The sequence below is a fragment of the Antechinus flavipes genome, chromosome 1 (assembly GCF_016432865.1).
Source record: "Antechinus flavipes isolate AdamAnt ecotype Samford, QLD, Australia chromosome 1, AdamAnt_v2, whole genome shotgun sequence".
Taxonomy (NCBI): Eukaryota; Metazoa; Chordata; class Mammalia; order Dasyuromorphia; family Dasyuridae; genus Antechinus; species Antechinus flavipes.
In genome coordinates this window covers 641,474,423-641,500,846 of record NC_067398.1, presented here as the reverse complement: position 1 = coordinate 641,500,846, position 26,424 = coordinate 641,474,423, and the positions used below count along the sequence as shown (strand labels likewise).

At 36.8% G+C, this 26,424-nt stretch overlaps 1 protein-coding gene across 2 annotated transcripts in view; it reads left to right on the top strand.

Moving 5' to 3' along the window:
• LOC127544503 (maestro heat-like repeat family member 5) overlaps positions 1-26,424 on the top strand; it is a 135,243-nt gene that overhangs the window by 17,089 nt on the left and 91,730 nt on the right. For both annotated transcript variants that reach the window (XM_051971165.1, XM_051971164.1), the window contains exons 2-4: positions 14,809-14,999; positions 18,726-18,871; positions 20,692-20,820. In XM_051971165.1, coding sequence (XP_051827125.1) covers positions 14,897-14,999; positions 18,726-18,871; positions 20,692-20,820 — 378 coding nt within the window. In that variant the 5' untranslated portion in view covers positions 14,809-14,896. The remainder of the gene's footprint in view (positions 1-14,808; positions 15,000-18,725; positions 18,872-20,691; positions 20,821-26,424) is intronic.

The following is a 26,424-nucleotide window of genomic DNA, read 5'->3' as shown; positions in this document are numbered from 1 at the left end:
AGCGACATAACATTTGACACATAGTGGGGCTGTTTTTCATTCCCTGTGGCAACTGTCCATTAATATCTTTTATAAGGCTCAGCTAAGTTAACACGTTAACTAATCTGAGCACTGAAAAGACATCTTTTCATATCCTCCTTATTCAGAGGGATAGAATAGAAACAATCCTTAATATCTATTACTCAAAGAGGCGAGGCCATTCTGTAGGCAACTGAGTAGGAGATGGAAGTCCAGGCTGAAGAGTTCTCATAGTTTCCATCTGTTCATTCACCTTTCTTAAATCAATCAACATCCTCCATTTTCCAGATTTCTTTTTTACAACAAACACTAGGGAATTCCAAGGACTTAGAGAAAGTTGTAAGTGTCCTTGGTCAAGTTGCTCCTGTACTATATCTAATAAGGCCTGAATTTTATCGCTACTGAAGGGCCACTGTTCTATCCACACTGGTGTATCAGTGTGTATCCATTGGATAGGAACAGGTGAAAGTGTTGGCAGGCCTTCAACAGCAGCCCTGCTTAAAAAAACAAAGTACTCATTTTTAACCCTAATTGCTGTAAAATGTCTCTTCCCCACAGATTGATGGGGATTTTATCAACTACGAATGGAGTAAAAACTGTTTTGCTTTCAAAAGTCTCATAGGGGCAGCACTAACTTCACTGCTATTGATCCTCCTTACGCCAGACATGTAGGTGTCTGCTTTAATCTTTGGCCAGTGACTGGGCTATTTGGCACCTCTAATGACTGTACAATCTGCACCTGTGTCTACCAATCCTTCTAATGGTAGGCCATTTATATAGATTGTGAGCATAGATCGGTCAACTGTTACAGCTGCTGTCCAGTATATTCCTGGATTTTGTGAACTGGAGTCCAAATCTGGGTGACTATCATCAGGTTGCTTATTAGGATTCTGTATGAGTAAACCTGATGCTACTATTTCTCCTGGGTGATGTCACACCTTGTCTACCTGTATTAGTGACTGGGATATTATCTACACAATCCCCAGTTTCCACATCAGTGTGTGGATGGACACTGTTTTGTATGTACAAAAAGAAGGTGAAATGGTTAGCCTACTATACCTGGAGGCAAGGGATCCATTGGCTGGAGAGGAACAGATTTTCACCTCTCCAGGGAGTATCTCAGTTGTCCCAGATGCATACAATTCTATTCTCTCCAATTGTAATTCCTTTCTCCCATCAGGTTGCTTCCTGGTTGGTTGATTGTGTAATCCCTTTCTCCCATCATATGGCTTCCTGGCTGATTGGTCATGTCTGGGTATTGGACTTCTAGGCACTCTCTGGGTACACCATTGGCTTCCATCATGCCCCGGGTGTTTTTTTCAGGGGTCGTGGGGCTGGGCCCCTCATCCCATTTCCCTGAATCTGTCTACATTCTAAGGCCCAATGGAAGCCTCTGATGCATTTTGGAAATGGGGTAATGGGTCTTGTTCTCCCACCCTGTTTTCTCATTCTTTCTCTATATCAACATTGAGCTTTCAGATGCCCTACTTTATCACACTGAAGCATTGACGAGTCTCTCTGGAAGTCCCTTGCCAGAAGGGACCCTGTCTTCCCATGTTGGGATCTTGGGAAGTCTGCATCATAGCGTAACTATAAAAGGCATTTGTGCCCACTGTGGCACAGCGTCTTATGAGCTCCTCTAAAGGAGCATCTCCCTGTGCAGTCCTAGTATAATTCTTCTGCAAACTTCATTAGCATTTTCCTTAGCAAGTTGCCTTATCAAAATGTCTGTTATTGCATTTTCCCCATTTGTTCTTGTGATAGCTATCTGCAAACGTCCCACAAAGTCAGCAAAGGGTTCATTTGGCCCTGGTGTTATTTTTGTGAAGGCCTCACCCTTGTCGTCTTTATTGTGGAGAGAAGCCCACACTTTGATAGCATTAGCAGCAATTTGCTCATATGCTGCTCTGGAATAATTAATCTGTACTGCGACGTCTACATAGGAACCAACACCTGTTAGTAGGTCACAGGTGATTGCAACATGAACTCCACTTTGACTATTTTGTTGGGCTTGTATCCTACAGAGCTCACTATATTCAGAAAGCCACAAATAGTTTTGTCCAGGTTCTAGGCATACCCTTGCTATAGATTCCCAGTCATTTTGGGTCAAGATTTCAAAAGCCAAATTCTGTAATAACATCTTAACATAAGCTGATGTAGCCCCATAAAAAGTGCAAGCCTTTTTCAGGTCTTTGAGGATTTCTATATCAAAAGGAGCATATTTTCTACTTTCTTGACCTGAAGAGTTAAACTGTTGAATCACAAGAAAAATGTGAGCTTGGAGTTCCTTTACATCTCTCCCTTCCACCTTGGCCTTAATTAGTCCCTTTTGCAATCTACTCATAGCAGCAAATGGATGCGGGGAGTGGGGGGAGGGGGGGGTTGCTGGTACTGTCACTGCCCCTCCCCACTACCCCTCCTCCCCCCATCAGAGGGTGGAGTTGACTGAGGAGAGTCAGTTACCTACTCCTTAGGTGGGGCTGAAGCTGCCTCCTGGGGTGGAAAGTCACCACACCCTTGAGCCTCACTTAAGTCTCTATGCCCTGTGGGTATATGGTCATTAATCTGTTCATTGTCTTCCTCTTGTATCTCAGGCTTCCTCACCCAGCTATTTCTAGAGCTTTTTTTTTCTTCTAAAACTTATAGGATTTTTTAAAGCCAACTGTATTATATTGTATACATAGAATGCCTCGATGGAAATTGAAAGAGGGCCTTTTTCATTGAATTATGCGGAGAGCTGTTGCCCAATTGATGTCCAATTATCTGGAGAGATTTTCTCTTCCTCTAAGAACCAAGGGAAGGTGCATTTTAATGTACCAGAAGTTCCCAAGTTATAAGTAGCCCTTGTTCTTCTATCAGCTTAAGCATACTTTCTATAGCACCACTCCTGGATGGGGGTGGGGGATTGGGAAGAGGGGATGGAGACTCTTTAGCTAGCATTTGTCCTATTTCAGCCAAAAAAGGTTACTAGTTTAGTCTTTAAGAAAATAAGTTCCCTGTTTGTCTATTACAATATTCACCTAAGTTCCTGGTCACTAGAGACTTCTTCAGTAAAAGTGGGGTCCTTCATATTTTGATGGAAGTGGATTTCTTTGACAAAGAGACCTGAGTTTCAATTGATAAATGATGGACAAAATCAGCTACACCCAAAGAAAGAACACTGGGAAACGAATGTAAACTATCTGCATTTTTGTTTTTCTTCCCGGGTTATTTATACCTTCTGAATCCAATTCTCCCTAAGCAACAAGAGAACTGTTCGGTTCTGCAAACATATATTGTATCTAGGATATACTGCAACATATCCAACATATAAAGGACTGCTTGCCATCTAGGGGAGGGGGTGGAGGGAGGGAGGGGAAAAAAAAAATCGGAACAGAAACGAGTGTCAATATAAAGTAATTATTAAATTAAAAATTAAAAAAAAAAAAGTGGGGTCCTTGGGCCCCACATTGGGTGCCAAATGTGATGACTGCATATTTCAAAATCAGCCGGAGTCAGGAATTCAGGTTAAGGGAAAATCTTCAATCTTTATTCTTTGTGGAGATGAAGGGGGATCGTGATAGCAATGTGAGCAGCTGCGACAAGAAGTCAGCCAGCAGTCTCTCCCCACCTCTCTTCCTGCCCCTCTGCCTCCACCCACCAAAATTGTCATTTCCTATACAACACATCAGGACTTGCACAAAGAGTGGCCGGGGGCCATTTTTTCTCCAGGAGAAATAGTAGCATCAGGTTTACTCATACAGAATCCTAATAATATATATTAATCTATATTAATAGAGTATGGTCCAATTACTATTTAGCCTCATGTGCTTGAGACCTCAGTGCATCAACTAGAGCTTCAGCCCATTACAAGTTTACCCTGGGGCAGTTCTGTTGGTTGACTTCCAGTACTAAGTAATTGCAGCTAATGCCCACATTCTTCCAGGGCTCACTGGTTTACAATTTGCCTTTCATAACAAATCTGCCAAACCACTTACTTGCAACCAGGACAGAATAGCCTAAGAGGCTCACAGAAGATTCCCAGGTATGTGAAAGCTGCAACACTCTGACTCCCCACCCCAGCTCCATGCCCCACTCTCCCTGTGCTGCGGTCTGGCTCAACAGACTGTTAGAAACAGACCTGTTCTGAAGTTCTTCCAAGTTATCTTCTTCTGGAAATGTGTTGTACTCTAAACATTTGTGGGTTCTTTGACTCCAAAACCAGTTTAGAGGTTTAATCTACTGAGAGAAGGTCAGAGGTGTCATAAAAAGTCATGTCTGTGCTCCACCCCTGTATTCAATATCTGATTTTTAGCAAGAGATTTGCCAAAAAGATTTTTCCCCCTTATTAGATAAATATTATACAATCAAAATTCTCTATTTTTCTTTTTGATCTCCTCTTTCCCTTATTTGATTATGAATGTTCCTTCAAACCATACTTCTGTAAGGTTGTTAAGATTGTTTGTTATGGACCACTTTATATTAGTTCACTTTTCCATTTAGAGCTTATTCTGGTATTATATAAAATGGTGGTATAAACCTCAATTGTGCCAAATTGCTTTTTTTTTTCTTTTCAAATAGTTTTTATAAGAGCACTTTCTCTAGTATTTGAGGTCTTGAATAGAAACATTGTGTTATTTTATGTTTGGTTTCTTCTGGGTATCACATAATATGTTCCATTGATCTACTTGTCCATTTGAAAACTAAAATCATATAGTTTTAATGATAAATAATTTAATTTGACAGGTGCTGCTTTACAATATAAGTAATTTTGTCATCTGATATACTACTACTATTTTAAATTCATGGTTTTTCATTATTTCCAATGAGATACTTGACCATTTTGTTTTATTAAAATAAATTTTATTTGATCTATTTCTCTAAAGAGTAACACTCCTGTAATTTGGTTGGCATAAAAATAAAAGTGTGAATTAATTTAGGTATGGAGACATTTTTGTTGCATTGGCATAGCCCAGTCATGAGCTGTGAATGCTCACTAATTATCTTGTTTAGTTTTATTTATTTTTCAGTTTTTAAATAGTATTTATTATTACTATGAAGTAGTATTTATTAATATTATTATTATTTTGTCAAAGATATAGATAAATAGATAGATAATAAATAGACAAGTATTATAAATATTGTATATATTTGCATATATCTGAGATTTGTATGCATTATTTTATGACTATTTTGAATTGTATTTTTTATTCTTTTATCTAAGGCAATAAGTTGGTACAGTGGATAGAAAGCAAAGTTCTCTAAGTAAGGAAAACATAAGTCTAACTCTAGCCTCAGACATTCACTAAATTGAATGTCACTTAACCTCCATCTGCCTCAGATTCCTCTGGTATAAAATAAGGATGATAATTCTCAAGGTTGTTGTAAGGATAAAATTAGATAATATTTTTTTTAAAACTTAGCACAGTGTCTGGTACATAGTAGGTGCTTTTAAAAATGTCTGTTTTCTTCCTAGTTTCTAAATATTGTTAGTAATATATACAAGAAGGTTGATTTTGTATTCTGCTAGTATGGTTATTGTTTCGATTATTTTTCATTGAAACTTTGAGGTTCCACCATATTGTCTGCCTACCTTCTCCACAAGGCACTTGACCCTGGAAATTAATACTAGAGAGGTCTGTCTGCAGTGTCCCTGAGACCATATATCAAGATAGAAGTGGAACAACAGAAACACTAAATCTGGTTCACTACTTCGCATTTCCAAAAATTCATGTTGTTGTTCAGTTGTGTTTAATTCTTCATGGTCCCATGAACCACAACCAGCCAAAACTGTCCACTGGATTTTTTTTGGCAAAGATACTGGAGTGTTTTGCGTTTTCTTTCTTTAGAATCTAGTAATTCACTTGGACACAAATGATATGCCAGAAGGAACCTAAAATGTATTATTTGAGATTTCAAAGTTCTGGGCATGAACCAAAAGACCTTTGATTTGCAAGTGTTATATTCACCACTAGTTTAGGTTGAAGAAGAGCATACATAAATACTACATAATGGCTCCCTCAAGTATTTGAAGAGTTGTCATATGAAATAAGTATTAGACTTTTTTCTTTTTTAGCTTCAGAAAATAGATGTAAAAGTAATGGGTAGACATGTAAAAGAGTCTGGTTGAAGCTTGTTTTCTTGAAAAACTTCCTATATATTGGAAAAATACCAAAATGAAGTTAGTTAATCAATAAGTGAAGGTCATACACACACGTGCACATACAAACACAACACATATACAGTCTTTAAAGGAAGGCTGGATGATGGGGATGTTATGGAGGAAGGACTTCTCAGTCTGGAGGAATTGGACTAAATAATTCCTGAGATTTTTTTCAATTTGAGATTCAATGTTTCTGTGATTTTAATTTGAATAAAATTTGAATAAAAAGCTATCTATATAGCATGAAAACTTGGGAATGATAGTTAACAGGTTAGATGACAGTCAAGACAAAATAGATAGTGAGTGGCTAGAATGATAAGCTGAAAATTATGAGATAAAATTTAATAGTGATAATGATAATAGTGATACATGAAAATTCTTACAGGCTATGAAGAAGCAATTATAAAAGTAAAGAGAAGACTAGATATCTCTTCTCATGAAAAATATCTGGAAGTTTCTACAATTGAAGTCAACAGTGGAAGCCCAAAAAAGTGAAAGCAATGTTAGGATTTGTTGAGTATCAAAAACAAGTGTTACTCTTCTCTCTTGCCCTTGTCTGACCTCATTGGGTGTGTTGTGTCCATTTCTGGGTACCATATTTGGAATATTCCAAAGGAGAATAACAGATAGTAAGAGGACCAAAGATATATGTTCTATAGGAAAAACTGAGATACCCATGAAGATTTATCTTGGAGAAGAATAGACTTTCTTAGGGGCAATTGTATAAGATCAAAATCATAAAATATGAGTGTCTTGTTAATACTGCTATTGTTCAGTGATATCCAATTCTTTGTGACCCTATGAGGTTTTCTTGGCAAAGATACTGGAATAGTTCACCATTTCCTGTTCCAGTGAATTAAGGCAAAAAATGGTTAAATGATTTGCCCAGGTTATCTTAAACTTAGAAAATTTAGAATCACTGATTCTTAGAGCAAGAAGGGAATTAAGACCAATCTCCCTTCTCCACCCCCCCCCCATATAAGGTTGTGTCCTCTACAGCATTATTAATTGGTGTTTAATATACTAACCTATTTAAACATAGGCAGCAAGGTGACCCATTGGATAGAGAGATAAACTTGGAGTCTTGAACATTTGAGCTCCAATCCTGCCTTAGTCATCATCTAGCTATGTGACTTTGAACAAGTCACTTAACCTCTTCTAGTCTCATTTTCCTCATTTGGAAAATAGAGGTAATAAAAGCACCTGCTTCACCTTGTCACAAAGATTAAATGAGATAATCTTTGTAAACTTTATAATCCTATATAACTTCTAGCTGATATTATTATTATCATCATAATCATCATTATCTCTAGTATTAAGAAACTACTATATTACAAGGCCATCGATTAAATAACATGAATGTTTCATTGATGATTTATAGAGTTTGGGAGCTGTCAACCTTTCATGCCTGGCTATAGATTTCATCACAGAAATCCCCAAAATTAGGAGATTGTTGAGGGAATCCCTTCAAAGAGAGAGGTTACTTCTCAAACAGCACAGTATCACATAAAGATACTGTATTTAGCATCAGAATTTCTAGGTCGAATTTTGGCTTTGTCACTTGTCTCAGCTGTGTGACCTTGAACAAAATATTTAACTTCTCAGAGTCCTTCTTTGTTAAATGACCAGAAATTGAATCATGTGTCTACAGATTCAGCACTGAAAGGGACATGAGTGATCATTGATTCCAACCCTTTAATTTTAGGAACAAGGAAACTGAGGCCCAAAGAGGTTGTTTAAGTGATTTGTCCAATGTTGAATAGTTAATAAATGTCAGAGGCAATATACAAATCCATATCACCTGATAAGCTGTGAGGGATCTGGATCTTTTCACTAATGAGGTAATCTGAGGCAATTCTAATAGACTTGTGATGAAAAGTGCTATCCATATCCACAGGGAGGACTACTGTGACTGAAGGTGGATCAAAGCATAGTATTTTCACCTTTTTAGTTAATTGATTGTTTTTCTTCCTTTCTTGTGTTTTTTCCCCTTTGGATCTGATTTTACATGATGAATATGGAAATATCTTTAGAAGAATTGCACATATTTAATCTACATCAGATTGCTTGCTGGCTTGAGGAGAGTTACAAGAGGGGAGAGGAAAGAGAAAACTTTGGAACACAAGGTTTTACAAAAGCAAATTTATTGAAAACCACCTTTGCATGTATTTGAAAAAATAAAATACAATTAAAATTTTAAAAAATAAATTGTAAGTTGACTATGGAGAAATAAAAAAATAATAAAATCAGTGACTTCAGGGAAAAAAATCCATAACATCTTGACTCCAGACACAGAATTTTATGCACATACCAAGCTGTGCCTCTTAGTCATCCTTGCACTTCTCACAATAATGTTGTAAGGAAAAGAGCTTTGTAAAACTTCAAAAATTCAAGGAATTATTATCTGAGCAAAAGTGATGGGAGATCTTTCCAATGGGTATGCTATGTGTTGGCTTTTCTTTTGTCTGATTAGAAGATTCTAATCACTGGATAAAACTTTCTAATTACAAGAGGTTGAGGTCAGTCATGAAGATCCTGTAAGTGACTGGCCCAATCTATAAGATACACAATGGTATATGTAGTGGTGGTACTGGGCCTAGAGTCAGGAAAATCTGAATTCAAATCCAACTTAAGATCCTTACTTATTGTTTGACTCTGGACAAGCCACTTTAACCTTTGTTTCCTCATCTATAAAATGGGGATAATAGTAAAACCTACTTCACAGGGTTATTTTGATCAAATGTAATAATATTTATAAAGTACTGAGTTTCATGCCTGGTAAATAATAGGTGCTTAATAAATATTTATCCTCTCTCATTCCCCCAGCCACTGAGATTCCATCTTAAAAATACTAGTCCTTGAGCTATTGCCCAGAATCACCATCCTCAGGGGAGTGCTTATATACCATGGAATCCCCCTGAGATATATGCAGTAATCAAATCCACACACAATATCAAGGTCCAGAGATCAAGGAAAAGCCCAGGCCAACTATCCATAGTTCAAGACAGAATAAGTGTGTTGGGCCTTTTCCATATATAATCTCAGCATTGAAAGGGACCTCAAATAAGAATCACAAGATCACAGGTGTAGAATTTAGGTGGACCTCAGAGACTATTTATGCCAATCCCATCATTTTAAAAATGAGCAACCTAAAAAGTCTCATGAGAGAAAGGAATTTTCCCAGAATCCTAAAAGGCAGTGAGAAAAAGCTAAAGTTTAAAAGCAGTTCCTTTGACCCAAAGTCCACTTCTCTTTCTACTATGCCAAATGTTGAGCCCAACTGACAGCTGAATAGAAATATATCTACAACATATACAAGTGATCATTTTGTATCAACCTGAAGATTCCCAGTGATAAGAAATACTACTTCCCAAAGAAAATTATTCCCTTTATAAATATCTTTTCTGTTAGGCAGTATTTCCATTTTTTGAGCTGAAATACATCCCTCTGCCACTTTGATTGCTCTTACTTTTGCTCTCTAACAGGGCCAGTGGGACAAGTTAGTTACCCATTTTTCCAATAATTGAAGACCACTATACTGAGTCCTTCTTCCTAAGTTTTCTCCTTTCAAAGCTAAACAGTAGCTTTCACTTGTCAATGCCCTTCCTAAAAGTCATTGCTCAGCACTGTACTAATAGTAGTCTGCATTGGATCTGATCGTGGCAGGGTTAACCATGTCCTCCTTGTGTGTCAAATACAACTGCTAGAATTTCACCAAGTTGAGTTAGTCTAACCATAAATTTAGTACACCAGCACTAATACCAGCGTTATAATGCTTGATGTTTTACAAAGTGCATTCTTCATAATTGTCCTATGAGTCTAACAGCATAAGTCTTAGCCTCATATTATATATTATTAAATTCAGTTTCAAAAAGTTAAATGACTTGTCCAGAGTCTCCACAGCTATTAAGAATCAGGATTAAGATTTGTATATAGAATTTATTTTTTTAACTATGAAGACTTTTTTTTATCTAAAGAAGGGATAAAAGTGATTTAAAAAGACAAATCATTTCAATTACATGTCGGAATGTTTTTGCATAAACAAAATCAATGCAGATCAAATAATTTTTAAAAATGGTTCATTGTTAGAATCCTTACAAAGTGATAAGTCAGTTGCCTAATTTAGCATAATACTTAGCAAATCCTCTAGCTCACCAATGTATTTAAGTACTCATTGGAGTTCACACTGTTGGGAGATTCACAAGTCAGTATTCAGTATGAGATTCACACATCAGAAATCCATAATCCCACTCTCTGGGAGGAGGAGTCAACCTTTTACACCAAGCATAAAAAGAGCTTCAGTGATCCAGTCAGGGTCAGTTCAGAAGAAGCCCACTCTCGGAGGTGGAGTCAGATTCATTCCATCTTTCACTTTGGCGCTGGCTGGAGACCTTTGGAAGAAGAGAAGCCAAAGCTGGCAGAGGCAAAAGATTGGCAATGAGAGCTCTCGGAACCAAGGAAAGAGATAAGAAATAAACATTTGCATTTTATTAGCTGGCTGTATTTGGAGTGATTATTACTTGGAACTGAAACTAAGGCTGCCTCCAGAAAATCTCCCCAAGAAACCTGCTCCCAGAGAGAACCATTATATTTTAAAGAAGAGAACACCACATTTTGGCGCCCTACCAGGGACTGACAGGCCCCTCAGTGGATTTCAGTAGAAAATCCTGATTTCATTGGAAAAGCCTCTGATCCTGAATCCAGTGGAAAAGTCTTCTTGACCCAGAAATTAGGGTGAGTACAACAAAGAAATTTTGTTAAAAGAGTTAAAGTAGAATTTCATCTAAGATGGGACAGATGTTTAGAAAACAGCCTTCTGTTTCTGTTCAATGAAAATGTTTAGAGAGCATTGTCAAGATTATGAAAAGCCAAGGTTTGATTATAATTTTTTGCAGCAGATCACTGAACTTTTAGAAACTGTAAAGAACATATGTCCTTGTTTCTCTCTGGAAAAAGAATTAGATCTAGACGAGTGAAATTAGTAGGAGAGGATCTTTGTCAATTCTACAATAAAAATGGGCCTGACTCAATTTCTAAAGACATACTTAATGCATATAATTTAATACAACTGGCTTTAGGAAATTTTATAAGTGTTAAAATAAGGAAAAAGAAGAAAGAGCAAGAAGGGGAGGTGCCAACTAAACTAGGTAAAAAGCAAGAAGAATTAGATAAGGATGGAGTTAAGTACAATTCTGAGTGTGATACTTCACAGCCGGAGAAATTAGATCATTCCACATCTCATGACCCTCCCCCTTCAATTAACTCTTCATGGGTGGAGGAAAAAGGGGGAGGGAGAGAGGCAAAAATGCAATCAGCATCTCCTGTGAAGCAGAATATGATAAGATTAGAAAAAGCATTAATTAAGACAAAAAATGAAGGAGAAGATATATCTGATTTCATAAATGCATATCCTGTGATTGAAAAGTTTGACTCTTCAGGTCAAAAAGAGAGAAAATACACTCCTTGTAATTTGTAAAAAATTAAAGATTTGAAAAAGGGTTGCACTCTGTTTGGGGCTACATCCTCTTATGTTAAGCTGTTAATAGATAATTTGTCTTATGAAATCTTAACATCAAATGATTGGAAATCCATAGCTAGAACATGTTTAGAACCTGGACAAAATTTGTTGTGGCTTTTGGAGGAGTTTTATGAATTATGTAGGATTCAAGCCCAACATAATAGGCAGACAGGAACTATTGAACAAATCATTTTTGACCAAGTAGCTGGTGAAGGTCAGTATGGAGAGAATTCAGAACAGATTTATTATCCCATAATAATGTATGAGCAAATTTCTAAAGCTGCAATAAAAGCTTGGAGTTCTCTCCCTGGACATAAAGATGGATATAAAGTCTTCACAAAAATAGAGCAAGGTCCCAATGAACCTTTTGCAGATTTTGTGGGATGTTTGCAAACAGCTGTAATGAAAACCATTGGAGATAATGTAGCTACAGAAATAATGACCAGAAATTTGGCTAAGGAAAATGCCAATGAGGTTTGCAAAAGGATTATATGGGGACTAGACAAAGATGCTCCTTTAGAGGAGATCATAAAACGCTGTGCCACAGTGGGCACAAATGCTTATTTTACTTAGATTATGATGAACATGGGAAGACAGAGTCCCCCTTGGCAAGGGACTTCTAGAGAAACTCGTCAATGTTTTCAGTGTGGAAAAGTTGGACATTTGAGAGCCTAATGCAGATGCAAAAATTGAATGAGAGGACAGGGTGAGAGAATAAAACCCAAAACCCCATGTCAAAAATGTAATCGAGGCTTTCACTGGGCCTCTGAATGTAGATTGACACAGGGAAATGAGAGGTAGGGCCCAGACCCAAGATATCAATCAAAAGCAGGTGGGGTATGATGACAACTGAGTTTACACCCAGAGAGTCTTTGGAAGGGCAGGACTCTGATGTGATCAATCAACCTAAAAGTAACCACATGACACAAAGAGATTACAGTTGGGGAGAATACAGGCCTTTTAACCCAACGGGGCAGTGCCCAGTGCAAACAGCTCCAATGTAATTGCCAAATGATGAGGAGAAATCCCAAAGTGGTAAATAGAAGAGAATTAGATAGGTTAACTGCTTGGGGAAGAGGGTTTGCTTGTATCTCTACAAATGGAGAAGGAATCAGATGGGTACTAAAGAGCCATATTCGCCTTGTCCATCTGAGAGAAACAGAAAAAGAGAAAAATCTGGAAACAAAGGAGAAGATTTAAGAAACATCTGGCACTGAAAGAGCATGGCTGACAATGAAACTATTAAAAGAACTTTGAAATCTTCAGCTTTCAGTTCTTGAAAACCAGCAGGAATCATTGGATTTCTTGAGATGAAAAATTGTTGATGAGACTATTACAGTACTTCAAAGCTATCAGGAATTATTGGATTCCTGGCACATGAACTAATGGACAATGCATTTCTTTTGGACTATTTCTAGGACTCATGGACATGTATAAATTCTCATGTTGATTCATGTTATTTGTTACATTACTACTAACAAGTGTTATATTGCTATGTGCTTATGTATTTTATGTAATTATGTGTAATGTCTCCCATATTGATGGATTTATGTATACCTGTTTCAAGTGAGCCCCTTTAGAAACACACTAATCTGATTTGATTTCCTATTTCCTTTGGTGTTTTCATCTCCCTTCCTGAGATGTCAGGGAGGGTGTGACCACCTTCTTTTTATGGTGTTTTCATTTCATTTTTGAGCAGTCAGGGAAGGCATGATCACCTTCTTTTGGGGGTTCTCACCTCCTTGAGAAGTCAGGGAGGTAATGACGACCTATGTTCTAAATCAAAAGAAAGCAGGAGTTCATGGGAGGGAGGGGGGGGATTTGAAATGGAAATCTCTGATAAAGTCCTAATATTCAAGATATATACAAAAGTAATGCACTCTTTTTTTATTCTTTTCTTTATAATTTTAATAATATTACATTTTTCTAATTACATGTAAAGGTTGTTTTCAACATTCATTTCTATAAGCTTTTGAGTTCCAAATTTTTTTCTCCCTCCCTTATCATTTCCTTTCCCAAGAAAGATATGTTATGTATTTCAGCATATTTAACATGTATTGGACTACCTGCCAGCTAAGGAAGGGGGTGGGCATGGGCAGAAAGAGGGGAAAATTTAAAACAAAAGGTTTTGCAAGGGTCAGTGTTGGAAAAATTTTCCATGCATATGCTTTGTAAATTAAATAATAATAATAAAATTTTAAAAAAAAGAAAGATATATTATACATGTACAATCACTTTCAACATATTTCCATATGTGTTATGTTGGAAAATAAAAATGAGAACAAAAGGGCAAAACCAGAAAGAAAGAAAAAAAACTGAAAATAGTTAGCTTCAAGCCTCATTCAGTCTTCACAGTTCTTTTTATGCTTTGTATGCAGATGGCATTTTCCATCCAAAGTCTATTGGAATTGCTTAATTTCTTTTTAAAGTTTAATTTATTTAACTTACATTACACATACTTTTTAATGTAGTTTTTCTTTTCCCATCCTATTCCAAAGAACCATCCCATATACTAAATGTATGAAAAGAGGGAAGAGGGGTTTTAAGGAGTTCTTAAAAACAAAAGAACACATGTTTTAAAAGTTTTTATAATTTGCATAATTCCACACCCATGACTACTCAAGTTTTGCAAAAGAACAGAGGAAGTTACATTCTCTTAAATCTCCTTGGGGGCCAAGTTTAGTCATAATTTTCTTGCATTCCATTTTGGCTTCCTACATAGTTTTCCTGGGTTTATTTATTTTACTTTGTATCAGTTCGTACAAGTATTCATCATGCTTCTCTATATTCTTTACATTGTTTGTTTGATGATTACTCATTGGACCAACATATAACTTTGTTTCCAATTCTCTGCTACCACTAAAAGCATTGTAAGGAATATTTTAATAGAGACAGCAGAGAGAAGGGCCTGCTTTCTTTTTGTCATTGAGCTTCCATATATGCTTAACATATAAAATCTGGATACCTAGGTCTTCTGACTCCAAGAGTAACTCTTATATGTTGCATTCTATCAAAGATGATTTTCCCTAAAACAAGACCAAATAGAGTTCCTGATGGCCCATTGTTGATACCCAATCTGCCACCTCTATTCATGATGCTAATTTACCCACTGCTCTGATTTCTACTTTAGATTATCTTCCTTCTCCCCTTCAAAGTGGAAAACATCCGCCAGAAAACCCAGTGAACCTTTCCGTAAAGATTTCATCCGTGGGGAAGGTATGGTCAAACCCACCAGCATCTTACTGAAAAAGTCCCACAGTAATCAGGCAACCCTTGTACCACAAAACCACAAAATATTCATGGAGGAAGCATATAACACAGGTGAGTCTGCTATTTTCTTTCATCCCTCACATACACTAACATCCCAAGTCCAAGGTTCTAAAGCTGAGTGGGAGACAGTAAGAGAGTGAGAGAGACTACAAATGAGTGAAACCAGGAATATGAGGGAAAGTGGCTAATTAATAATTAGATTACTTGGGTCAAGCAATGTAAAAGCCACTGAGGGGTAAGCCAAAAACTCTGGCAGAGAGAAGCCCACACATTATCTTTATAGGCAAAGAACTGGATTATTATGTCATGTCAGGAAATACAGAGATCCTGTAGATCCCCATCCTGTAGGTAGAGATTAATGGGGGAAGGCAGGACCTCAGCACACTGTGAGATTTTGCTGAGAAAGTTATCACCAGAAAAGGAACAGAGGGTGATTGGAAGATTATCTAGTAGAAACTGTTGTTCTCTCTAAATTTCAGTGTTTTTAAAGCTGTTATCTCACTCTAGTTACAGCTTTAACAAAGGGTCTAAATGCTAGGGTTCATGAGAGGTCCCAGAACTAGAGGAGTAAGGGGTCTGGGCCTCTTCCTGTAAAATATGAGGTATCTGGAGTTTCTGGTAGAGATGAGAGTCATTGCTAACCCTAGGGATTAATGATACTGTATATCCACCCACTTCCTATCTTGTTCAGGTGGAAATCCAGAGCATCATTAAAAGAGAAAAAAAAAATCCTTAAAGATTAGCCCAAGGTGAATGAGGAAAAGAGAAACATTATGTTGGTGCTTCTCTAGAAACTGCTCTTATACTTTTGAGCCTCACCTATCTCCTCACTTACCCTGGACTCCAACCACTTTCTAAATCAAGGCTTGTCATCCCCAGTCTCTACACCTGAAATTCACATTGGGTTCTTGTAATTTCTCATTTTTATATTTCCTTCCTGCAGTTTGAAATTAGGGGCAGCTAGTTGGTACAGTATCCATCACAACCACCTCCCACAAGTGTTATGAAAATCAAATGAAATAATAATTGTAAAGTGCCTGGCACTGTGATTGGCAAATATTGTTATTGTCATGCCACAGCCTCCTTGAATTGTTCTACCTCAGTTTCCCTACATTAGTTTCCCTGAATTATGATATCTCAATTTCCCCGAGTAAGTATGCAAACCCCCTCCCTCCCCCCTTTTTCTGTTCATTAGGGCTGAGATAATTAGTGCTGTACAGATCTGGCCACTCTGACATTCCAAAAGATAAGACTCCAGATGTCCTATCTCAGATAACTAATTGACATTCTCTACCTCTGTCTCCAGACTTCTTGGCTCTAGTTGGACACCTCCTTAACTCCCAATTAATAAGAATTTATAGTTCTCACCTCTAATCTCTCATAACTGAATTTATGGTCTATCCCTGACAATTCCCACTCTTTGCCTTCTGCTTTGGTTTCTCTTCTCGCTGAAACCCTACAAAAAACCTTGGAGTCTCACATTCAGTACGGGATACTTTGAGATAAGAGTCTGATCCAGTCAATCAATTAAGCTCTCCAATAAATAAAAAATTAAAAACTCTCTAATCTCTATCTTGCCTCAGTTTCTCCAGCATTACATTATTATTATCAAACAAAAAACAACAATAGCAACAACAAAAACAAGAATAATATCTGACATCTATGACATACATTTCTCAGAATATTAGAACTAGGGAGGACCTTAGCAGTCACTAATCCAATCCATTCCTGAGCAAGAATCTTTTCTATATTATCTTTGTATTGTTCCAGACAAATGATCATATCTAGCCTTGGCTTATAAACTCCCACTGTTGAGGCAACTCGTTCACTACCTCTAGAGATGATCCACTATTGGTTTTACTGAGATCTCATTGTTCAGAAATGGTTCTCTTTATGTTGAATCTAAATTTGAATCTTTTAATTCTATCTTCTGAGGCCAAAAATACAGTTCATATAGGATCTTATTTATGTGTGTGTGTGTGTGTGTGTGTGTGTGTGTGTGTGTGTGTGTGAAAACCACAGCCATTTTTTACTATTCCCATAAATAAATTTCTATATTCTTCTTTGGAATCTTGAAGGAAAGACCAAAGGATAGATAATCCTTTTGCAGTCTTAATTCTCAAGTTTGTCATTTGATCTTTAAGAAAAGGTAAATTGGCTTATTATCACATTCCATGTTAGGAATGAGGAAATTGGTTTCTTTATGACATACTACCTGGAATATTGCTCAATGACTAATATTGAGTTACTTTTGGAGTTAGGCCACTGAGCCCAGGGACCTCTCCATGGTCATTCATCATCAAGCAGAGACTGATGAGCACCTCCTGTGGGCCCAAGCATAGTAAGCAAATCTCTGGTTGAACAATCACTCACAATATGGAAGAGTGAGAGAAGAGCAGACTGACAACTCTGAGTGAACAATATCTGGTTTAGGTTCTAAACTTGGAGTGGAGCTGGGAAATCAGAAAATTATGATTCAAAGAGCCTTTAATTTTCCCTCCCCAAGATATCTTGGGAGTTACTGGCTAAATTTCTTAAGGATCTTGCCTTAAACCAAAACCAATCTGATTCTCATAGGCTGCCAATAGATCCTAGGCCAAGCCTAAGGTGGTCATGGTTTAAGTCTTAATTGATTCAGACTGAATGTAAATATCAATTCTTTCTGCTTGACCAGAAACCCAGAAGTTCTTCCCCTCCCAAGTTTGTTTATTTATTTAGATTTTTTTGACTAGGTGAAAGAGGAGTTTCTTGGCCTTAAATGCTAGCCTTAGTCCCTGAATGGATGTGGCCTCAATCAAACTGAGACCTGTTAGTTTAAAAAGGCCAGGGTCTCCCATTGCATCCTGGGCCTTTGCCCTGATCTGTATCTGGCCATTGGACCCAAATGGCTCTGGAGGGGAAAGTGAGGCACAGGTGACCTTGCACAGTCTCCCTCACTTAAATTCAACTAACTTGCATGTCTCGGTATCCCCTGCCTGCTGTCATAGTTCTCAAGAATGGAGGACAAACAACAATTCTAGGGGTCAGAAGACCTGAGTTTTATCTTAGTATTGGTTCACTATATGACCTTGAACAAGTCACTTCCTTGTGTGTCAGTTTCACCATATATGAGAGGAGAACATTGAACTATGATTCTTGCCAGTTTGAAGAATCTAACCATAAAACACACACAATGATATTCCAGTATGTAGATAAGCCATAATTTGTTTAGTCACTTCCCAATTGAGAACTACTCCCTTACTTTCCAGTTCTTTGTCACCACAAAAAAAAAAAAAAAAGAAAGAAAGAAAGAAAGAAAAGAAAAGAAAAGCACTCATATAATATTTTTGTACATATGGGTCCTTTTACTTTTGCTTTGAGTGTATAAGCCTAGTAATGGTTTAGCTGGACCAAATGGGTAGACTTAAAATTCCCAAACAATGCATGGATTCAGGGTGCAGAATGAGACATCCATTATTAAACATGGTCAATGTGGGAATTTGTCTTGTTTTACTATATATATTTGTTAGGAAGGCTTTATTTTTTTTTCTTTTTGGGAAAGGGAGGAAAGAAGGGAGAGAAAATAAATTCTTGTTAATTTTTTAAAAGACAAAATTTAATTTTTAAAAATGGCAGGGCAAAAAGGGACACACTCAGAGAAAGGCACAAACTCAGTTGTCAGAGTGTAAGGATAACCTAAGTTAAGATCAATTATAAGACACCAAGTGCTCAGAGTCCTATCCTCACCCCTACTGCATCATAATCGCATTTCTTTCCATCCTATCTTTTTCACTTCAGCCATCTGTTTTAAGCTTCTCCGGGACTTGGGGAGTTCTGACATTTCCCGAGTGAAAATGGTAACCAAGAAACTCAACAACATGGCTAAAGCAGAACAGAACATGGTATTGGAAACCATCAACGATTACTTTGTGGACAACTTAGAGGTGGGAACATTAAAATGGAGTTATTCCCAAGAAAAGAGCCCCAGGCTTGGAAAATCAGGAAAGACCTATATAGTACTTATAGCTTTACCATAGACCCACTGTCTGACCTTGGCCAAATTTCTTCCTTTCTCATAGGCTTGGATTCTCCTTCTGCAAAATGAGGGGGTGACCCACCACTTAATCTTTAAACTCTCTTCCAATTGTAATCAGTAATCTGGTTTCTTATCAGCATTTGCATATTAGGAATGAGTCTATGTGCAAGGTATTATGTAGGACAAGGCAAAAACAGGCATAGTCCTGTTCTTATATATTTTATCACAGAATGAGCATTAATTAGCCTTTGAGTCAAAAGTCCTGGACCAAGCCCTGGCTCCGCATTTACTATGTCACCATAAGCAAATCACATTAGTTCTCAAGTTTCAAGATTTTTTTCATTTTTTGAGTGGATTCCTCTTCCCATGTCTTTAATGATGGTACTATCATGCTGGTATCAGCATATTTCTCCTTCCTTCTCTCTCTCTCTCTCTCTCTCTCTCTCTCTCTCTCTCTCTCTCTCTCTCTTTTCCCTTCCCCTCTCCCCCCCATTCCATGCACATGACTCATAATTCTCCTGTCTCAGTATCTTTGTACTAGATATATCCCATGACTGGGAAGCACAACTTCACCTCTATCTCATTGAATTCCTTATTTCTTTCCAGGCTCAGCACAGATGACTCCTTCTAATGTTTGTTGTTACTTTCTACATGATTATTTTCTATTCCACCTCCCCTCGCTCCTACTACTTTCTACCCAAAGCTATCTTGTCCATATTTTGCAATTATCTAATATATATCTGTGTGTGTATACATGTGTGTATCTGAACATATTATTTTCCTAGCTTTAGATCATAAGTTCTTTGAGAGCAGACAAGGTCTCATTTTGTGTCTCTAGAGCCTAGTATCTCTAAAGCTTAGCATAGTGCTTAACAACTGTAAGTACTTAATAAGTCTTTGCTGATCAATTGCTTGGTTTATAATAGCAGTCTGTTATTCTTCTTCCATTTGGTACCTGAACCCACACTTTCGTTTGCCTATTAAAAAATATCTGCAACTGTTCATTACACTATCATCTCCAAATGTAACCTGTCACTACTATACTCCTGACTCAAACTCAAAAAAATGCTTCCTTCTCATTCATCCCCTAATTACAAATGGGTAACAAATAAATTGCAATGGCCTTGGGCAAGCATCCAATTGAACAATGTATTTCAGCCAGAGGACAACTTTTAATTCCGTATCACAGAAAATGCAAGCAAACTAAAGGATTTGCAATAATCCCATAAACAATCATCATAATTCTCCTTCCCTTTCCATTCTACTCTAAGAATTTGGAGATTCCCCAAAAGGAATCTGATGCTAGAGTTGGGAAGGCAGAAACTACCCAAGTTATACAGAAATTTCTAATGTGCATTGTAGTGAGGATTCCCTTCCTATAACAATAAAATCACAGGTCCAGAACACTGACAACAACAAATTATTCCATGCCATCTCATACTTATTATCCCAGCTTTATAAATGAAGAAACTTAAATCTCAATCACAAGCAACAGCTCTAAAGTTCAAACCCATGTCTCTTGATCACATTCAGCACTCTTTTTAATAAATTACAATGGTGGGCATGTCTAACCAATGGGAGAGGAGTTTGGTACATGAGGAGCCTTCCCCATAGCCCTTCAAATCTTACCCAGAAGGCAGACATTGATATTTAGGGTCATTTCCAATCTCCCCCTTGTCAAACCACATCTCTGTTCCCTAGTGACTCTTCTCTCTGTGTCACCTACAGATTTCTGCCAGGCATAAGTACCGATTATTCCAGATCCTTGAGAACATCATCCTTGATGCTACATATATCCAAGAAGACTGGGGAGAAAGATTTATTGGACTTGCTTTGGAAAATATGACCAAGACCACAGTAAGGAATTTTCTCTAAGAGGTTTAATCTGGTACCTTCAAATGCAGAAAGCCTCACCTCCATCCAAAATACATTTACACACGTTCACCATGCATACAGTCTCAAGAGCACACACATACACACATACACACACACACACGTCAAATAGAAGTAGGTTCAAATTCATTTATTATGCACTTATTATATGTTGAACATGACTTTTGGGATATGTAGTTTAAATTAAAAACTGTATTTGCAGGCAGATTACAGTCTATGATATACCACCATTACATGATAAGCATATTCTGAATAAAGTCCCCCAAAAAAGGATATTGCTAAGAGCAACAATGAAGGAAAGCTTCCAACTTCTTGGCTTATACATGACTTTTAACAGCTAACCTCACCTCTCTGTGCCTCAGTTTCCAGAATTGGTAACTGCACTATATATCCCACTAAGACCCGTGAAGAAATGGGTCTGTAAACCTTAAAGCACTACAGAAAGTGAAGTAACCCAGGCAGGGAAAGGATGAATTACTGTAACAAAAGGGGTGGGAGTAGAAGAGAATTTTTTTCTTTTTTACTGCCCCCTACATTACTAATAAAGTCTTGCAACAAAAGTTTGTGTATTGTTGCAAGACTCTATTAGTGGCTTACATACACACCATTATGAAAAATGGTCAATTTTCTCCACTTTAGCTCATATTGTTAGAAAGTTCTTACTCTTAACCCCCAATTAAATTATCAAATTAGAAATTCTGAAAATCAAAGGAGAGATTAATAAAATTGAAGGTAACTATTAATAAAAGTAACTAGTAATAAAATTGAAAGTAACTATTGAACTAATAAATAAAACTAAGAGTTTAATGGGGAAAGTCGATGAAACAGATAAACCTTTGGTTAATTTGATTAGAAAAAGAAAATAAGAAAATCAAATTACCAGTATCAAAAATGAAAATGGTAAACTTGCCATCAATGAAGAAATTAAAGTAATAATTAGGATCTATTTTGCCCACAAATGTATGCCAACAAATCTGACAATCTAATTGAAGCCAGATGAATATTTGCAAAAAATATAAATTGTTCATATTAACAGAAGAGGAAATAAAATACCTAAATAAACCCATTTTATAAAAAGAAATTGAACAAACCATCGATAAACTCCCTAAGAAAAATCTCCAGGACCAGATGGATTTACAGGTGAATTCTACCAAACATTTAAAGAACATTAAATTTTAATTCCAATGCTATATAAACTATTTTGGGAAAAGGGTAAAAAAGCAATCCTGCCAAATTCCTTTTTGACATAAATAAGTTGCTGATACCTAAATCAGAAAGAGCCAAAACAGAGAAAGAAAATTATAGCCCAATTTTCCATGTGAATGTTGATGTAAAAACCTTAAAATAAAATATTAGCAAAGAAATTACAGCAATTATTCATCAAAATAATATACTATGATCAAGTGGGATTTATAGCAAGAATGCAGAGCTGATTAGAATTGAGTTGAATTTATGAGAATACAAGTCATTCCCCAAATGATAAATGCTCAAAAGATAAAAACAGACACTTTTCAGATGAAAAAATTAAAAGCCAGCTATAGCTATATGAAAAAAAAATGTATTAAACTACATTTGACTAGAGAAATGCAAATTAAAACAACTGAGGTACTACTACCTCTCAGGCTAAGCTGAGGTTGGCTGGCTAAGATAACAGGAAAAGATAATGATAAATGTTGGAGGGGATGTGGGGAAAATGGAATACTAATGCATTGTTGGTGAAGTTGTGAACTGATCCCAGCCATTCTGAAGAGCAATTTGAAACTATGCTCAAAGGGATATTAAACTGTACATACCCTTTGATCCAGCAGTATCACTACTGCATCTGCATTCCCAACAGATCATACAAGAGAGAAAATACTCTCATGTGCAAAAATATTTATAGCAACTCTTTTTATGAAGGCAAGGAATTGGAAATTGAGTAGATGTCCATCATATGGGAAATGGCTATATGTTATGCTATATGATTGTAATGGAATATTACTGTTCTATAAGAAATGATGAGCAGACTGATTTCAGGAAAGCCTGGAAAGATATGAACTAATGCTGAGTGAAGTGACCAGAACCAGGAAAACAGTATACACAATAAGAAGCAAGATTGTATGATGATCAACTATGATAACCTTAGTTTTTTTTCAACAATACAATGTCCCAAAACATTTCTGATAGACTTGGGGTGGAAAATGCCATCCATATCCAGAGAAAGAAATATGGAGGCTGAATTAGGATCAAAGCATATTATTTTCACCTTTTGTTTTATTTCTTTCTTGTGATTTTTCCTTTTTGTTCTGTTTTGTCTTTCCCAACATTATTTTCATGGAAAAATGCTTTAAAAATAATGTATATGTGTAATCTGTACCATATTACTTCCTATCTTGGGAAGAGGGGAGATAAGGGAAAGAAGGAGAAAAAACACTGGAACTCAAAATTTTACAAAAATGAATGTTGGAAAACCATCTTTACATGTAATTGGAAAAATAATATATTATTAAAATTTTTAAATATTGAAGATTTTTTAAAAGGTCCTCCTTTCATTAAGCTTTCTGTAACTTCCATCCTTAGCATCTGGACTTGTTTCCTTCGGGAGCCAAGAAAACCAAATCTATTCCTCTTTCCACATTACAATTCTTCAAATATTCAAAGTGAGGGTTGGTGTCAAATTAAATGTCTAGTTTATATAGCCCCAAGCTGGTCTTTCTCATTTCATCATTTCTGTCAGTGTCTGTTCACTCAGACTGCCACAGTGAAAATCCAAAAAGTCCTATCGATGATCTTACTCCCTCATCTGTCATATCCAGTCAGTTACCAAATTTGGCCATATCTCTCTTCTTCTTCCTCCTTACTTCTTTTGTTATCATTATGATATAAGCCTGAATTATTCTATAATAATTTCCCAACAAACCTGCCCATCTTTTTTATCCCTATGCTGTCCTTCTATGCTGTCAGACTAAATTTACTGGTCATGTCACTGTTCAAAAACCTTCAGTGACTCCCTATTGCTACAGAAGAAATCCCAAACACTCTGCCTAACATTCAAGGCCTTCCACAATCAGGTGTTCTACATTTCCAGTCTGATTTCATAAGTCTTTTCTTTCTCCATACCCTATGGTCTGGTTCACTGAACAACCCTCTGGTCCTTAAATACATGAACTTTCTCATTTCTGTACCTTTGCTCAGATTATTCTCAGCCTCTGCAATGTATTTGCCCTTCTCTGTACCAATTAAAATACCATCCCTGCTTCAAAACCTAACTCAGATGCCAACTTCAAGGAAACCTGCCCTAATCAATTAATAACTTTTTTCTGCCCCTCAGAGCTTGGATAGCATTCTGAACCTTTCAAATACACTTGTCATGTATTAATTTGTAGTATACTACTACTACAAATAAAACTCTGGTCATCTTATACCAAACATATATTGTCATATTATCCATCCTACAAAGGAAGAACTTTCTCATTCCATGAGAAGAATGAACCTGTCCTATAAGCTTTGGATATCCTGTAGTGCCTAACATAGTGCTTTGTACATAGTAGGGTTTAATAAATGTTTTAGCTAAATAATTATAACTCTTCCTTACATTGAGAAAGAATTCTTGACAGCTTACAAATCTGTCACTTCACACTCTCTCTCTCTCTCTCTCTCTCTCTCTCTCTCTCTCTCTCACGCACACACACATGCACTCAACTAACTCTAATAAGTATACCATGAAGTGGGTAGCATACAAATGACTAGTAGTAGTAGTAGTAGTATTCATTGCCATAGTAATGATAGGAGTGGTAGGAGGAGGAGGAGGAGGAGGAAGACTGGTAGTAGTGCAGCGGACAGAGTTCCAGGCCTGGAGTCAGGAACACTCAGCTTCCTAAGTTTAAATTCATCCTCAGACATGCACTGACTGTGTGACCCTGGGCAAGTCACTTAAATCTATTCACCTATGTTTCCTCATCTATAAAATGAGCTGGAAAAGGAAATGGCAGACCACTTCAGTATGTTTGCCAGGAAAACCTTAAATGGGGTCATAAAGAGTTTAAAAAATGGAAATAATCAAACAGGAAAGAGGAGTAGCAATAGTAATTAGAAATGATGATATCTAATCATGGTAATATTATAAGATTATAATATAACAATATAATAAGATCATCATCATTCACATTTTTAAAGTTTACAAAATATTTTCCATATCACCCCCCTCTAAGGGATATAGAACAAGTATTGATATCCCTATTTTACAGACAAGAGAGTGAGTCTCAAAGAAGTAAAATGGCTCCCCCATGACCACCATATGTTTCAGAAGCAAGTCGTAAACGTTCTCTGACTCCAGAACTCTAGAGGGTCCTTTCCACTACACTGCAGCTCATCCAGAAGTAAGGAACCCCCAGATCTGATGCTATGCAAGAAACTCTTTCCTGTCCAGTATTCTTCCCTGAGTGCCCCTTTAGTTCTCTCTGACTGAGGTAGTTCAATATTTTCCTTGAGTTTGGATGCAGATTAAGATGGTGGAGAAACCTCTTTCCATGCTTGGCCTTAGAAGCAATGAGACTAAATTGAGCAAGAGGTTTCGTCTCAGTTTTCCCAACTGTAGAATGGTAATAAAAGTACATGTGTGTATTACATATGTATATATTGTCCAAACCTTTGCATTGCATGGGGAACTTCTGATGAGGAAATTCTTTCTTCAAGACAAAACTCTGTATCTATTCTGCAACATATTGTCTTAGGTAATTGTGAGTCTGAAATGTTAAATGTCATATCCACAGTCATACAGTCAGCATATGTCAAGAAGTGAGACACAAAACTGAGTCCTCTGACACCAGTCTCTGCCATAGTCTCAGGATTATATACATAGTTATAATATCATTTCTATCTCAAAGAATTCTTCTCTTAATAATAACATATAGCTAATATTTATAGAGAGTCTACTATTTGTCAGACATTGTGTTAAGTGCTTTACAAATATTATCTCATTTGATCCTCTTAAAAACTCTGGGAGGTAGGTTCCCTTTTATAGATGAAGAAACTGAGGCAGTCAGAAATTGAGATTTGGTCATGGTCACATAGCTAGTAAGTACTTAAAGCTGAATTTGAACTCAGATCTTTCAAACTCCAAGGCTGCCACTCTTGCCTATCCCCTATCTATTTTTACGGCATCCTTAAAGGGTGTTCAAATACTTGATACTACTCATTGTCTTTGGGATTCCCCCTAACTGCCAGCACCCCTTGCCCAATAATACACTTACATTTGATTATTTTATATTTATTTGGTGTTTGTTCTATATATATATTTCTATGTGCATGCTGCCTCTGTCTTTAGAATGCAAACTCCTCATGGACAGAGTTTTTTTTTTTTAATTTTTTTTTTTTATGTTTTGTCTTTGTGTATCTGGAGCCTGGCACATCGTAACTGCTTGATAAATTATTTGTTGATTGATTACAGAGATGTATGTACTGTACAAGTAGCACATATAATATACCATGTACGCTGTTAGATGCTCAGTGACTATCATTTGACTCATCAGACTTCTGCCCCACCTGCTTGTCTTAATCAGGTCTTCCCCCTCCCCCTCTGCTGCCCTA